Source organism: Aquarana catesbeiana, linkage group LG01 (genome assembly GCF_042186555.1).
Source record: "Aquarana catesbeiana isolate 2022-GZ linkage group LG01, ASM4218655v1, whole genome shotgun sequence".
Taxonomy (NCBI): Eukaryota; Metazoa; Chordata; class Amphibia; order Anura; family Ranidae; genus Aquarana; species Aquarana catesbeiana.
Window position 1 is genome coordinate 134,824,273 of NC_133324.1, and position 17,201 is coordinate 134,841,473.

The window sequence follows — 17,201 nt, forward strand, 5'->3', positions numbered from 1 at the left end:
CCTATAATATGGACATGCACTATGTGTAGCCCATGGGCAAGTCTAAGGACAAGTTGCTACAAAATGCAAACCTGCTACGGTGTTCAATCTTTAAAAGGGGTCTTTGCTGCAGTGTTGATCATCTGCACGTTACACAATAAATAGTATGTTAATTTCCGCAAAAAGTAATCTCATCATTTTACATGCAAATATTAACAGACGCTCATGAAGTTTGTCACATACTACAAAAGCCCAATCTCATTACAGCACTAATCATTTAGCGGAGATGTTCCTGTTAACAACCCATGGTTGCTTTATACTGCCCTTACTCACCAGCATACTCATTGAACCCACAGCCATAGGCTTCTCCTTCAGCTCAGGATTGCTTCTCATTTCTACAGCTGCATAAAAAGCATCCATATCCACATGCACAATAACACGGTTCAAATCACGCCTTCTCTCCAGCTCCAGTGCCATCCGATCAACCTGCCAAAGAAAGAAAGAAAAAAAAAAATGTAAACGTATATCTAGATCAGCCTCTCTCAACCTTTTTAACATCGAAGAACCATTATAATAATTTTAGTATATAAGTGGGTTATCCAATATACTGTGGGATATATATACAGTCAGGTCCATAAATATTGGGACATTTACACAATTCTAATCTTTTTGGCTCTATACACCACCACAATGGATTTGAAATGAAACAAACAAGATGTGCTTTAACTGCAGACTTTCAGCTTTATTTGAGGGTATGTACATTCAAATCAGGTGAACGGTGTAGGAATTACAACAGTTTGTATATGTGCCTCCCACTTTTTAAGGGACCAAAAGTAATGGGACAATTGGCTGCTCAGCTGTTCCATGGCCAGGTGTGTGTTATTCCCTCATTATCCCATTTAAAAGGGGCGGATGAAAGGTCCAGAGTTCATTTCAAGTGTGCTATTTGCATTTGGAATCTGTTGACCCAGAAGACCACGGAAAACAACTGTGGTGGATGACCGAATAATTCTTTCCCTGGTGAAGAAAACACCCTTCACAACAGTTGGCCAGATCAAGAACACTCTCCAGGAGGTAGGTGTATGTGTGTCAAAGTCAACAATCAAGAGAAGACTTCACCAGAGTGAATACAGAGGGTTCACCACAAGATGTAAACCATGTGTGAGCCTCAAAAACAGGAAGGCCAGATTAGAGTTTGCCAAACAACATCTAAAAAAGCCTTCACAGTTCTGGAACAACATCCTATGGACAGATGAGACCAAGATCAACTTGTACCAGAGTGATGGGAAGAGAAGAGTATGGAGAAGGAAAGGAACTGCTCATGATCCAAAGCATACCACCTCATCAGTGAAGCATGGTGGTGGTAGTGTCATGGCGTGGACATGTATGGCTGCCAATGGAACTGGTTCTCTTGTATTTATTGATGATGTGACTGCTGACAAAAGCAGCAGGATGAATTCTGAAGTGTTTCGGGCAATATGATCTGCTCATATTCAGCAAAATGCTTCAGATCTAATTGGACGGCGCTTCACAGTGCAGATGGACAATGACCCGAAGCATACTGCGAAAGCAACCAAAGAGTTTTTTAAGGGAAAGAAGTGGAATATTATGCAATGGCCAAGTCAATCACCTGACCTGAATCCGATTGAGCATGCATTTCACTTGCTGAAGACAAAACTGAAGGAAAAATGCCCCAAGAACAAGCAGGAACTGAAGACAGTTGCAGTATAGGCCTGGCAGCGCATCACCAGGGATGAAACCCAGCATCTGGTGATGTCTATGCATTCCAGACCAGGCTGTAATTGACTGCAAAGGATTTGCAACCAAGTATTAAAAAGTGAAAGTTTGATGGATGATTGTTAATCTGTCCCATTACTTTTGGTCCCTTAAAAAGTGGGAGGCACATATACAAACTGTTGTAATTCCTACACCGTTCACCTGATTTGGATGTAAATACCCTCACATTAAAGCTGAAAGTCTGCAGTTAAAGCACATCTTGTTTGTTTCATTTCAAATCCATTGTGGTGGTGTATAGAGCCAAAAAGATTAGAATTGTGTCGATGTCCCAATATTTATGGACCTGACTGTGTGTGTATATATATATATATATATATATTATATATATATATATATATATATATATATATATATATATATATATCCAGTAATATCCAATATACTGTGTGCTATATGCCCTCAATCCCTGAATTCAGTATACAGTGGGGACGGAAAGTATTCAGACCCCCTTAAATTTTTCACTCTTTGTTATATTGCAGCCATTTGCTAAAATCATTTAAAGTTCATTTTTTTCCTCATTAATGTACACACAGCACCCCATATTGACAGAAAAACACAGAATTGTTGACATTTTTGCAGATTTATTAAAAAAGAAAAACTGAAATATCACATGGTCCTAAGTATTCAGACCCTTTGCTCAGTATTTAGTAGAAGCACCCTTTTGATCTAATACAGCCATGAGTCTTTTGGGGAAAGATGCAACAAGTTTTTCACACCTGGATTTGGGGATCCTCTGCCATTGCCTCTTACAGATCCTCTCCAGTTCTGTCAGGTTGGATGGTAAGCGTTGGTGGACAGCCATTTTTAGGTCTCTCCAGAGATGCTCAATTGGGTTTAAGTCAGGGCTCTGGCTGGGCCATGAACAGTCACGGAGTTGTTGTGAAGCCACTCCTTATTTTAGCTGTGTGCTTAGGGTCATTGTCTTGTTGGAAGGTAAACCTTCGGCCCAGTCTGAGGTCCTGAGCACTCTGGAGAAGGTTTTCGTCCAGGATATCCCTGTACTTGGCCGCATTCATCTTTCCCTCGATTGCAACCAGTCATCCTGTCCCTGCAGCTGAAAAACACCCCCACAGCATGATGCTGCCACCACCATGCTTCACTGTTGGGACTGTATTGGACAGGTGATGAGCAGTGCCTGGTTTTCTACACACATACCTCTTAGAATTAAGGCCAAAAAGTTCTATCTTGGTCTCATCAGACCAGAGAATCTTATTTCTCACCATCTTGGAGTCCTTCAGGTGTTTTTTTTTTTTTTTTTTAGCAAACTCCATGCGTGTGTCTTTCATGTGTCTTGCATTGAGGAGAGGCTTCTGTCGGGCCACTCTGCCATACAGCCCTTACTGGTGGAGGGCTGCAGTGATGGTTGACTTTCTACAACTTTCTCCCATCTCCCGACTGCATCTCTGGAGCTCAGCCACAATGATCTTTGGGTTCTTCTTTACTTTTCTCACCAAGGCTCTTCTCCCCCGATAGCTCAGTTTGGCTGGACAGCCAGCTCTAGGAAGGGTTCTGGTCTTCCCAAACGTCTTCCATTTAAGGACTATGAAGGCCACTGTGCTCTTAGGAACCTTATGTGCAGCAGAAATTTTTTTGTAACCTTGGCCAGATCTATGCCTTGCCACAATTCTGTCTCTGAGCTCTTCAGGCAGTTCCTTTGACCTCATGATTCTCATTTGCTCTGACATGCACTGTGAACTGTAAGGTCTTATATAGACAGGTGTGTGGCTTTCCTAATCAAGTCCAATCAGTATAATCAAACACAGCTGGACTCAAATGAAGGTGTAGAACCATCTCAAGGATGATCAGAAGAAATGGACAGCACCTGAGTTAAATATATGAGTGTCACAGCAAAGGGTCTGAACACTTAGGACCATGTGATATTTCAGTTTTTCTTTTTTAATAAATCTGCAAAAATGTCAACAATTCTGTGTTTTTCTGTCACTATTGGGTGCTGTGTGTACATTAATGAGGAAAAAATGAACTTAAATGATTTTAGCAAATGTCTGCAATATAACAAACAGTGAAAAATTTAAGGGGGTCTGAATACTTTCCGTCCCCACTGTATACAAACGACAATAAAGGTAGCCAAGGACTTTTAAAGGGACATACAGGAGGAACACTACATATGTAAAACCATAAGGTTCATAAAACATGATAATTACCTAGTTAAGTAAACAAATTAATAAGATAAAGGCACGCCACCACCTATATATGCAGGGTAGAGAGGGCTGAGGGCTTATCCACATGAATTTGTCAAACCATTTTATGTATCTAAGGGGATGGGCAACCAGAAATTAGCAGATCAAATGGGTAGAGAATCATTTCCTAAAGCAATATACAATCTAAGGCTGAATTCACATTGGCATTAAGAGCAGACGGCTGAGAAGTGCTTGAGGGGCGTTAAAAAAGCCCCTCAAGCACCTATGCACAAGATACAATAGACAGCACATAGTGCCATTCACACCAAGCATTATCGTCACGTCTCTTCAAAATTGAAGCCTCATGTCGAGTCAGGAGGCGGTTGAAGCCTTTCAACGTCTCCCATTCAAGTCTATGGTAACTCCTCGTAAATGCTCTGGCGGGCGGATGCGGAGCGTTTGCGGGGTGTTAAGATTCGTTCATTTACTGTTCATTTAATGGAATAGGCATTTGTGGAGCAGTTTTAATGCTCGTCAAACGCTTCAAAACTGCCCGTAGGGCGTTTGGCAAGCATTTTTAACTCCTCATTAATGCTTGTAAAACGCCTGTCTAATGCCCATACTAACGCCTTACAAACGCTATAGGAGCCTTTGTTGAGCGTTAGAAATTTAGTCAAGTGTGAACAAGCCCTTATAGTGGGCTTCCAGATGTAGAAAGAAAAACAAACAACAAAAAAAGAGGCAAGATGGCCAAGCATGTCCCTTTTGGTGCCATTTTCGGCTGCTCTAGTTAAGATAATTGTTGTTTGAATATAATAACTTTCCGGTCTCATGGAATCGCAGCTAATTACTTAAAAGTGGTATTAAACCTAAAGCCAAAAATGTTATGTATTGCAGCTAACCAACATTAAAGCGGAGGTTCACACAAAAATTGAACCTCCGCTTTTTGGAACCCCTCCCCCCCTCCGGTGTCACATTTGGCACCTTTCAGGGGAGAGGGGGGTGCAGATACATGTCTAAGACAGGTATTTGCACCCGCTTCTGGGCATAGACCCCCACGGGAGTCGATGCCTCTTCCCGTCCTGCCGCGCTGTCTGCTGGGACACACATGGGTCCCAGAGACAGCTTGGACCATTCAGATTGCACTGCACGGCTCGAGCATACGCAGTAGAGAACCAGGAAGTGAAGCCACAAGGCTTAATTTCCTGATTCCCATACCGAAGATGGCGGCGGCAGCATCCGAGGACCGAGGGACCGTTCGGCCTCGGGTGCCGACATCGCTGGACCCTGTGACAGGTTAGTGTCCATATTTTAAAAGTCAACAGCTGCAGTATTTGTAGCTGCTGACTTAAAAAAAAAAAAAAAAAAATTGCGGGACTCCTTTTTTAAATGTGGTGGCTGCATTTCTTTAAGGCTCTTTTCCCTCTGTTTTCACCTAGTGATCTACCCAGTAACACACTCTGTATTAGAGAGTGTCCCCACTCTGAATAGAGGAGCATAGGGGGCACAGAAGACAGCAGCATTGTCTGTCTGGGGGGAGAGGAGTGTTAGATTAGCAGATTTAGATACACTGACAAATTGAAGCCAAACTCCAGTTAATACTTTATAAGCAGTTACAGCAACCATTTTTTTTACCTTTTGGTATAAAGGTTTTACATAAATATATAAAAGCTAATTATTGTAAGCATCCCTATCAGTAGTAAATGGTTTGTCTCAACCCTGTAACTGTTACATTCTGCTAGACAGCTTGTTCTTTTGAAAAAAAAAAAACTGACTTGTTGGCTGGATCACCAGATAAAAATAGCCTTAACAGCCTAAAAAATAAAAATAGAACACATTCATCACATCTAAGAAATGGTATGCTGCAATATAATAAAGCTTTGCTTTTGGGTTTAATACCACTTTAAACTACAGTTCATGGTACATTATCATCAAGGTCAGTGGAACGAGTTCTCCCGACCTTGGTGGCCAGTGAGAAGAATCTCTCTTTACAGAAAGCTGAAAAATTATTTATGCCAATCACAGTGGTTACATATCTGAGAGTCAAAAATTGCTCATTGCTCTAGGAACCCATGACAACCTAGGAATCCATGGAACACTGATTAGGAAATGCTGATCTAGACCGAAGAACATTTTTTGTTTCAGTATCACTACTCTGTCCCCGACCCCTTTTCATAAGACATTACCATAAAGAGGACTGCTTGCCGTTCAGCAGAGATTCCTTCTTCCTTTTTAAAGGGCAGCAGTGTAAGCAGATACTGTTGTGCCGCATATCTAAGGCCCCTTTCACACTGGGGTGGTGGGTGTGTCGGAGGTAAAGCACCACTATTTTTAGCGTTGCTTAACTGGCAATTTTGCTGCGCTATTCGGCCGCTAGCAGGGCGCTTTTACCTCCTGCTATCGGGCGAGAAACGGTTAAAACCACCACAAAGTGCTGCTGCAGCAGCGCTATGTCGGTGGTATAGCCACACTGCCCATTCATTTCAATGGGCAGGAGCAGTGTATACACATCCAAAGATGCTGCTTGCAGGAGTTTTTTTAACGTCCTGCAAGCGCACCGCTCCAGTGTGAAAGCACTCGGGCTTTCACACTGGAGAGACAGGAGCGGCGCTTTACAGGCGCTTTTTTTAGCGCTGTAGCGCCTGTAAAGTGTCTCAGTGTTAAAGGGGTCTTAGGGGGGACATTAGTGATTAGGGTACGTTTTCTGTTATGCCCTGTTGACACTCTTGGTTTAGATCTGTATGCACTCAAATGTAGGAAGTAGATCTCCACTCACTATCATGGTGACATTTGTCTCAAAATACAAACCAAAGCACATTGACATTTTATATGCCATGCCAGGCTAGAGATCATACTAGCTCAGCCGAATAATCAACATTCTAAAAGAGCCACTATGAATGAGGGTTCATCAATATATACTGTACATTTACTGAACATTCACAGACGTTTTTAAAAAAAAAGACGTTTTATTATATGTATTAATGAGTTGGTAAGCAACATAATTTATTTATTAAACAGGCAGATGGCAGATGCTAACATGGGATGCTCAGTAATCAGTCACTGCAGGAGATATGGCAACCTCTCAGATGATTTTCTCTCCTCCTCTCCCAATTGGCTGAATCTGTTGCCAGGATACACTGTGGCCTAATTGGTTTCTTACAATTAATATTTTTACATAAGGCTCACTTTATATTTCTTAGTCCACGAAAAGCGGATCTTTAAAAGTTACCTAAAAACCAATTATCTGCTCATACTGAAAGCTGCCATATGAACAACAAAATCTTGTCACCTTTAAAGCTTAAGATACCTATGTAATGGAGGCCGCCACTGTCTGTTTCCCAATCTGCACACTAGTTCCACGGCAGCAAAGCACCCTTTCAGCATTACTGCGAGCCCAGTGACTGCCTTCAAACTAATATACAGCTTGCAAGTCAAGCAGTAGCAGCTTTTAGTAGACAGGTATTTAAATTACAGAAAACGTCAACCTGAAAAAAGAACACTAAGACAGCTGTCGCATCTAAGGACTGGTAATCAACAATATATTATAACTTTGTCCTGGGGTTTAGATGTACATCAAAGCGATACTAAACACACATTTACATTGCCCCTTCTATTTCTGTATGTTGATGATGACACTGTAATTATTTTAACCACTTAAGGACCGAGCCTCTTTTTTACATTTGTTTACAAGTTAAAATTAGTTTTTTTTTTTTTCTAGAAAATTACTTATAACCACCAAACATTATATATATTTTTTTCCAACACCTTGGAGAATAAAATGGCGGTCGTTGCAATACTTACTGTCACACTGTATTTGCACAGCGGTCTTACAAACACCCTTTTTTTTTTGACAAAATACACTTTTTTGAATAAAAAAATAAGACAACAGTAAAGTTAGCCCAATTTTTTTTTTATATTGTGAAAGATAATGTTACGCCGAGTAAATTGATACCCAACATGTCACATCTCAAAATTGCGCCCGCTCATGGAATGGCGATAAACTTTTACCCCAAAAAATCTCCATAGACGATGTTTAAAAATGTCTACAGGTTACCAGTTTTGAGATACAGAGGAGGTCTAGGGCTAGAATTATTGCTCTTGCTCTAACGATCGCGGCGATACCTCACATGTGTGGTTTGAACACCGTTTTCATATACGGGCACTACTCACGTGTGTTCGCTTCTCTGCACAAGCTCGTCGGGACGGGGCGCTTTAATTTTTGGGTCACTTTTATCCCTTGTAATAGAAAAAAAGCATGACAGGACCTCTTAAATATGAGACCTGGGGTCAAAAAGACCTCAGATCTCATATTTACACTAAAATGCAATAAAAAAATATATATAGTATATATACTATATATATTTGAAAAAAAAAAAAAAAAAAGATCCTTTAAGAGCTATGGGCAGAAGTGATGTTTGACGTCGCTTCCACCCTCCCATGCCATGGAGCCAAGCAGGGGATGTCTTCCTCTCAGTCGGCAGCCAGGCATCCATGGGAGAGGACGCGAGGTCTGGTAAGCGGCGGAGACAACCGGAGCGCGGTGGGCACCTCTCCCGCCACAGATAAAAGTGATCTTGTGGTGAATCCGCCACAGAGACCATTTTTATCTAAAAGAGAAACGCACGGCATTCCTGAAAATACTGGAGTAATGGCAGCTAGCTGCTGCCATAACCCCGGTATTTAGCATCAAAGTACATACATACGGTGATGTCGTTTTGCATGAAGTGGTTAATAAAAAGAACATTTAAAAGGGGTTGTAAAGACAGTGCTCACAATCACTGCCAGCCCCTCTGCTAGGATAACATTTAGTATACAGTGTATGCCATTTTCTAAAGGGAGCTCCAGTCAGGGACCCGAGAAGAGGAGGGCTGCCCTGTGCAAAACCACTGCACAGAGCAGATAAGTATAACATGTTTGTTATTTTAATAGAAAAAAAAAAAGAATTTACAATTATGTTATGGGTGACTTCCAAGTATGAATATTTTTGCATAGTTACATTACATTACATTACAGCTTGGATCATGTTAAGCATGCATAAACCATATCTAGCTGATCCCCAAGGTAGCCGCTACTACAGGGATTATCATCTTCCAGGTCATGTGCCAAACAGCTGCTCTGCTGCATAGTGAACACAGGGGGTAACTCAGCAGTTCACACTGCTATTAAAGCAGATACCAATATTAAACACCAATAAGCATTGTTATCAGTAGTGGGATTGCTGTTAAAGTGGTGGTTTGAGAGCCAGTGGTCTTAAAATTATTTTGTTACGAGCACCACAGAGTATGGTGTTATACCTCTGATTTCTATTATATTACAATTATAATTAGCAATACTTGTATCAGTTGTATTGTTAAATATTAAGTAATTAGGAATATATAACAGATACAAATTAAAGTGATTTTAAATGTATTTTTTTAAAATAACAAACATGTCAAACTCACATGCTCTGTGCAATGGCTTTGCATAGTGCATATAAATAAAACTTTTGTGCGCTAGCAATAATATAATTAAATGAAAAATGCCTAGGAGACACAATGTATGTGTGAATCCCAGCAAAAATGACATACGTGACATCTTCTACGGGGCACGTAGAAGACGTCACGTATGACGAAACATGTAGGGCGTGGCCTCGCAGTGCTTGCCATCACGTGTTCCGAAGTTCCTATTTGCACGGGCGTTTAGCCTTTGTTTTATGCCGGCTTTTTTAGAAAAATATTTTTTCCTATTGGAATCTTTTATATGTACATCTGTGGTTTATTTTAATCAATAAAACCCCAAACGTTATTACACTATTGGAGTTCTTCTCCTTATGTTTTTTCCTAAACATGGACTCTTCTACTCCTGAGTCCCCCCTCTGATGTTGGAGCAGTTGGATTGACCGGACCACATTGGAGTCGGTGGTACATGCTGACAAGACCCGGATATCAACATTCTGTCCCTGCAGAGGGTTATATCTGCAAGCCCATACGACCTTGCCATAGAGGAGGTCCAACGATTGGGGTAAGCGCACATCTATTACTCCTTTTTCTGCAATCAATGTACATTCGATAAGAGTTTCTTCAGCTCATTATTTCTTATGATTCAGTGATGAGATATATCAAGTGGACTTTCTCTTTCTACCAATTTTTTTTGAACCCAGTTATGGACTGATTATAAGTTCTTTTGATGTGTGATTACTTATTTTCAACATATGCTAATATTGTGTTGGATCTTTTGAGTAATGATTCTATACACCTGTTGTTGTCATCATTTTTGCTGGGATTCACACATACATTGTGTCTCCTAGGCATTTTTCATTTAATTATATTATTGCTAGCGCACAAAAGTTTTATTTATATGTTTATCACTTCATGGATATTTGGAGTTTTTTTTGCAGCTGCACTTTGTGAATTTTGATCTTTATCACGTTTTGCTCATTAGCGCAGGTTTTTTCCACCATTTGCATAGAGCAGCCACGATCTTCCTCTTCTGAGGTCCCTTGTCAGCGGTCCTGGCTCCTCCCCCTGCCAAGTGCCCACTATAGCAAGCAGCTTGCAATGGGGGCACTCATGTGGGCTCAATCCCGAGTCATGCTCTGTGTGTCTATAGACAGGCTATGATTGACAGTAGCAGGAGCTGATGGCTCCTGCTGCTGCCTTCATGTCCAGTGAGGAGATAGGGGGAGCGGAGAAAGTCACTGCTCTCAGGCACAGTGCTGGATTGAGAACGGGTGGGCTAAGGTATATATAAGGGGGGCCTGGGAGGGGGAGGGGAGATAGGGGAGCTGTACCTTGCAGAGAAAATACATTAAGGTAAAAATCCTACTAGCTTTACAACCACTTGATTGTACTTCTGTATTAATTAATACAGCAGTATTCAGACTGGCTATACACCGTGGTCCTCCATCCAAACAATGAAGTAGATGGGGGAATCCCAACTCCCTCCCCTCACACTATGACATTGTATTCTGAAAGTGGCACCTGCCTGTTCCTTTTTTTGTTTAATAGACTTCTGTCAAGCAGGAAAACCCAACACTGATTGTAATTTGACAGTTTGCTGCTGGGGAGAGGGAAAAGCAGCACAAGGAAGCAGTCAGTTGTACTGCAGTGCCCATATGTGAACATAGAATGTGTTGACATGAGGGAAGAGCAGAATGCTGACCAGTTTGCTACATCTCCTTTCACTGTTGAGTCACAAGCTTACACAAGACCTGTAAGTATTACTTAAAGTGATTGAAAATGTCTAGTTTTTTTCCTATAAAAATAACAAACATGTTATACTTGCCTGCTCTGTTGCACTGGACTTGCACAGAGCAGCCCGACTCCTCCTCTTTTCGGGTCCCTCTTCGGTGCTCCTGGCCCCTCCCCTCCTGTTCAGTGCCCCCACAGCAAGTGGCTTGCTTTGGGGGCACCTGAGCCGAGTCTAGAGTTGCCACCTTTTCTTCAAGTCAAACCCGAACACTTCAGCGTCACACAGCAATTTTTTTTCAAAGTATGCATAGATAAACGATGCATAGATTTTGCTATTAAATAACATTTCTAATCATATTCACAAGAGTCCCCCTTTACATCAGAGTCCACAGAGTTCCCCCTTTACATCTTAATCTGCAGAGCTCCCCTTTTACATCTGAACTCACAGAGTTTCTTTTCACTGTAAGGGGGACTCTGCAGACTCTGATGTAAGGGAGAACTCTGGGGACTCTAACATAAGGGATGCTCTGGTGTACGAAGAGGACTCTGATGTAAAGGGGAGCCCTGATGTAATGAGTGCTCTGAGAACCTTGATTTACCTTAGCGTACTAACTTAGAGTCAGGAGAGAGAAGGGGGAGGGGGGAGACTTAGTCCGGTCTGAATAATGTGTCCGGGTCTCAGACAGTCTGAAACCCGGACGCATGATTCCAAACCTAAACTGTCCAGGTGAATCCTGAACAGGTGGCAAACCTAGCCGAGTCACAGCTCTCTGTCCATTCAGACACGGAGCCGTGACCCGGCCCCTTCTCTTCCCCGATTGGCTAGCTGACTTTGACAGCAGCGGGAGCCAATGGTGCCACTGCTGTGTCTCAGCCAATCAGGATATCCACTCGTGGATATCGATGGACAGAGAGGGCCGTTAGGTAAGTGTTAGGGGGGCAGAGGGGGGCTGCTGCACACAGAAGGCTTTTCATCTTAATGCATATAATGCATTAAGATAAAAAACCTGACTTTACAACCCCTTTAAAGTGACTGTAAACCCTAACCTTATAAAACAACCCATTCAGTTTAAAATAGAAATGAAAGGCAAAAAATTTTTGTATAGATATAAAAAAAAAACAAAAAAAAAAACAAAAAAAAAAAACACATTATAAATTCCTTTTTCCCCTTTTTTATAAGTGATCACATTCCCTCTGTTCTCAGCTGCATAAGAGCTGGGGGGAGGAGAAACAGCACCACACTGATCTTCTCAGTGAATAGCTGTGCGGGGGTGTCAGACAAGACTGATCATTAAAGGAGAGCACACCGAGTTCACAACACAGCTAGAAAACTGATCATGGTGTGTTCTGATTAGCATGGTCAGTTTTTAATAAGAAAACCGAGAGACTGGCAGGGTCACGCAAAGGAAGCAATACAAAGAAGAAATGAAATGTTGGATTTACACTCTCTTTACCAATTCCCGCCCGCCCTATAGCGGATTGACGTCCGGGAAGTGGTTCCGTTATCCTGACTGGGCGTCATATGACAAATAGGCACTGATTGGCACAATTATGTTCCAGCAATGCCCCCAATATGTTTTATGAGTGCCACCTGTCATTGCCCATCGGTGCCACCTGTCAGTGCCCATCTGTGGCCATCAGTGCCCATCAGTGCCACACATCAGTGCCACCCATAAGTACCCATCAGTGCCACCCATATGTACCAATCAATGCCACCTACGAGTGCCCATCAGTGCCGCCTATGAGTGCCCATCGGTGCCACCTATAAGTGCCCATCAGTGCCGCATACCAGTGCCACCTATCAGTGCCTATCAGTGCCCAGTGCTGCCTATCAGTGTCCATCATCAGTGCCCATCAGTGCCACCTCATTGGTGCCACCTCATCGGTGCCCATCAGTGCCGTCGTATCAGTGCCCGTCAGTGCAGCCATATCAGTGCCCGTCACTGAAGGAGAAAACGTGCTTATTTACAAAAAATTTTAACAGAAACAAAGAAAAACTTGTTTTTTTTTTTCGAAATTTTCGGTCTTTTTTTATTTGTTGCGCAAAAAATAAAAACCGCAGAGGTGATCAAATACCACCAAAAGAAAGCTCTATTTGTGGGAACAAAATGATAAAAAATTTGTTTGGGTACAGTGTAGCATGACCTTGCAATTGTCATTCAAATTGCGACAGTGCTGAAAGCCGATTTTACGATCGGCTCTCGGGTGTTGCTGTTGCTATTAGTGGTAAGGAAAACCGCCAGTGAAGCCTTTCGGTGTCATAGCTGGTTCCCTACTGTGCATGCGTGAAGCGCGCTGCGCTAACTGGCCCGGTGGCGAAGGAAGGGGGGTGGGTCAAGGTCACCGCAGCCTCCTGGAAGTGGGTGACGGGTACCTGTCAAAAACAGGTACCCGCTCCCACCCCCTAAAGGTGGCAAATGTGGCACAGGAAGGGGGGGGAGGCAGATAAGTGGAGCTTCCACTTTTGGGTGGAACTCCACTTTAACTGCAGTAGAGAAAAATCAGGTCTCCCACCCTGCCAGACAGGGGTTTGCTGTGTATCAGAGCTGTGTAAAACTCAGGAACGGATGGACAAAAATACAAATCTTGGCAGGTAAAACAGCTCTCTTAAATGTGTTTTTCAAGTGGGTATTTGGCTGTTTTCATGGAGTTCAGCTTTAATATCATAATACTGCCATGGTTGAGCCATAATAAATTGTATGGGAGTTCAAACTAAAGCTTTGTACAATTTCAGGAGACAGTAAAATAATCAGCTTACTAGACACAGCAAAACTCGGCCACACAAAGTTTCAAACAAATCTTGATGATATCATAGTAACCACAAACTGTGGCACCAAGCTAATAATCAAAATACATTTCATAGCCAAGCCACACAGCCTGCACCCAAATCACGGTGGTTGTTTGCTGATTCGTTTTTGATAACAGCGTGTTTCTTCACTCTGGTGTTAATGAGTGTGTGCATTCCAGCTTTGTCTCATGATTTCCAAGTCTTCTAAACCTCTTGATGCAAGCATGACCAGAACCTATGACTGGCTCCGCACTCCTCTGATGAACAATAGGAGATCTATCTCAGTGCTCACAGTCAAGCACTGTTCAACCTTGACCTTCAGGATTTTGTGCAAGCCAAGAACACAAGCAAACAGAAAATCAAGGATGTTTTCAAGCTGAAATCCTTTCAGCCCTGTTCCATTTCAATGCTTATTCATGGTACTAAAATTTTCATTATAATGTGATTAAATAAACAACAAAAAAAACCCTCCTTTATCTAAAAATAATTCCACATGACCTTACTATAAGCCCAACTCAAGGTTCAGTTTTCCTCCCCCTGCAGTACGCAATTCTTTATTTTGGTTCATACTTTTCTTTCCCAGATGTCTTCATGGCACGTGATAATTTGATGATTTCAGGTTTAGTTTATTGTTCGCTTAATTGTATTTTTAAGCAGCTGCTGGGGTATCATTTTATTTTAAAACATTTTTGCTTAGAGTTGACCTTAAAATTGCTTGTTTTATCTCCCAAATAACCCCAAACCAATTCCCTGTATCCTCATGAAGGTACATTAGGAAAAAGTAGCTTTCGTCATGTGTGTGGTCCTCTCATTCTGTATATCAGGGGTGTCCAACCTGTGGCCTAAGGCGGCTAGGAATTTGAAATTTTTTTGTAAAAATGTGTTTACACTTAGCGAACACATGCAGGTGAAGAAAAATCAGTTTTCGGCAGCACCTATATTATTTGTGAGCGCACGAAGGGCAAAATTAGAACCAAAATTTTGGATGAGAACCTTCAGAATTCATTGAGAATTACGGTTATATCCATCCAACCAGATATCAATGTGTTAGTTTTACAGTGTCAAATACAGCACTAGTTTTAGGTTACCCACTTTTACCAAACATTACCAAATATTTTATCAAAAAATATTTTAAAAAATGAAGGTTTATTACTCAGAGAAAAAAGGGGGAAGGGGGGGGGGGTTTAATTACCCAGGAGAACGAAACAAATGGACTTTGTAGGCACCAATCATAAAAATCAATGTAAACTTTTATTTATACACAAATTTAAAAAGAATCACAAAAACGTAAACATCTTTTTAAAAAACGCAGTACATTGCGGAAATTGGTATTAAATGTCACTACATAAATGTATGAGAACGGATCGGGGAATAGCCCCTATACCAGAGGGAGGGATAAACCCCTTCCGTTCCCATTGAATAACCTCAAACTGATATAGCTCGGTATGGCTCTACATGTTTCGCAAATTTGAATGCTTCTTCAGGAGCTTGTTTGGGTTACCTGTAATGGGAAATAGAAAAGGACATACACCAAAAAACAAAAACAAACATACAGTAGCATATTAATATTGTTTTTGCATAAAGACTTTTCAAAAGTGCGTCTCAATCAGAACCACTAAGTACCGTGAGGAAGCGATCCCAAAAGGCCCAAGATTCAACACACATATGGTGACCTGTGATAACATGCGGGGACGTGTCTGGTAAAGAGATTTATGTCACCAGTAGACTCAAGGGGGGTAGTGAGCTAGAGAATCCCAACTGTCCAAAAAAAGGGGGGGGGGGGTAAAAATAACCAATGTACATCTGTGGTAAAACCAGAACATTCATATGTAGAGGAGAGCATAAGGCACAGCTAGATGGGGGGTGGGGGTCAGGGAGGGAGAGAAAGAGAGAGGGGCAAGGGGGGGGGGAGGGGAAGAAAAAAGGGGGGGGGGGGGAGAGAGAAAGGAGAAACCAAACTGGGGGGAATAGACAGAGGAACTGGGATATAGAAAGTAATGTACCAGCCAGAGTAACTGAATCCGTCTTCAGATCAGGTAGAGGTTATGGATAATTGAGAAGCCATGCATTCAGAGACACAGCCTCCAATAACCAAGGTGCATAAGGTAATCCAGAGACTGTAATCTAAAGATGTAGATAATATCTAATTAGCCAATATTGAGACCAGCTCCTTATAGTGTGCCGTTATACCAATAAATCAAATGGCATAAACAGATCCTCATATACATGCTGAGTACAGGTATGCCTATAGGGTTAAATAATTGCACATGAAGGGCTGCTCCTACCTTGTAGGGTAAGACAGGTGAGCAGGTCTTGTAAACAGCATCAATCAGCTACTTGCTTGTAAACCTGGCACAAAATAGATCTTGACTGACATGGCTGCAATAGAGCTCTGATCCTATCCCAGCAAGGAGCTATCTAATAAGCTCCCAGGACTGCCATCTAAATTAGGGAGTGAGAGAAACATCAGGTTTCATCTAGTTGCACAAACAGAGTACAGCTACAGAGCATTTAGTTTAGATTTGTATAAATCCAGCATACTCTTACCAGACAGCTTGTGTTGTTAAACAGGTAACATTCAGGCATCAGAGCGCCCTGGAGGGTAGTGGCGTGGTATGAGGCTGTTGCTGACAGCCTTAAATACACGTCCCAATCAGGTGTGTAAGACAAGCATCACCTGATTCGGCCAAAAGGAGCTGCACACTCTCACATCCCATCGCACATGCTCAGTGGTCAGATAGGCCTCTGTCATGGACAACGATGTGAGGAGGAAGAGCAGTCCTATAGGTAATAGATCTATAAGCTCCCCCTAGTGGTTCCTCCTAGATACAGCGTATGGAGCGCTGTAAAGGCTGGGACCAACAGATGGAAAGTCTGGAGATATCAATGCACACATCATGGAGTGTGCATTGTAAATCCAGGGGGAGAGGAGTAGATCTACACCAAACGCCGCAGACACCATCCCCCAAAGAGTAAGGGGAGGGCAGAATGCGGCTTACCGGCCGCACATGAGATCCAGACACCGGCAAGTTGATAAGGACCGGGGTCAGCTTACCTCAGTACTTGTAACTGGCCTGAGACGCAAGGCCAGTATACATGGTTAAAATGTTCGTTACCATGAAGGGAATTACTCCATTCATGGTGGTACAACTTACAAATGCATACTAATAGTTAATGCTGATAGAAGAATTACAATACGCATATACATTTTGCAAATAACAGTGTGATTACAAGTTTGCGATTTCCTGCGATTAAACAGTATTTAAACTCGGTAAAACCACTAATATCCATACACAACACTAGCAAGGACTATAGTAGACTGTGTTTAGC

At 42.0% G+C, this 17,201-nt stretch overlaps 1 protein-coding gene and 1 long non-coding RNA gene across 5 annotated transcripts in view; both read right to left on the reverse strand.

Annotated features, from left to right (window-relative positions):
* Positions 1 to 17,201, reverse strand: part of POLK (DNA polymerase kappa) — a 160,769-nt gene that overhangs the window by 72,410 nt on the left and 71,158 nt on the right. For both annotated transcript variants that reach the window (XM_073624048.1, XM_073624045.1), the window contains exon 4: positions 313 to 465. In XM_073624048.1, the coding sequence (XP_073480149.1) occupies positions 313 to 465 (153 nt within the window). The remainder of the gene's footprint in view (positions 1 to 312; positions 466 to 17,201) is intronic.
* On the reverse strand, positions 15,101 to 16,615 carry LOC141117313 (uncharacterized). 3 transcript variants are annotated; one of them, XR_012237217.1, is made up of 4 exons: positions 16,419 to 16,615; positions 16,157 to 16,313; positions 15,875 to 15,995; positions 15,101 to 15,372 (listed from the first exon to the last, which is right to left on the reverse strand). It is a non-coding gene; the product is annotated as an uncharacterized lncRNA (long non-coding RNA). The 3 variants fall into 3 exon arrangements; XR_012237173.1 differs by lacking the exon at positions 15,101 to 15,372 and adding an exon at positions 15,542 to 15,629; XR_012237697.1 differs by lacking the exon at positions 15,875 to 15,995.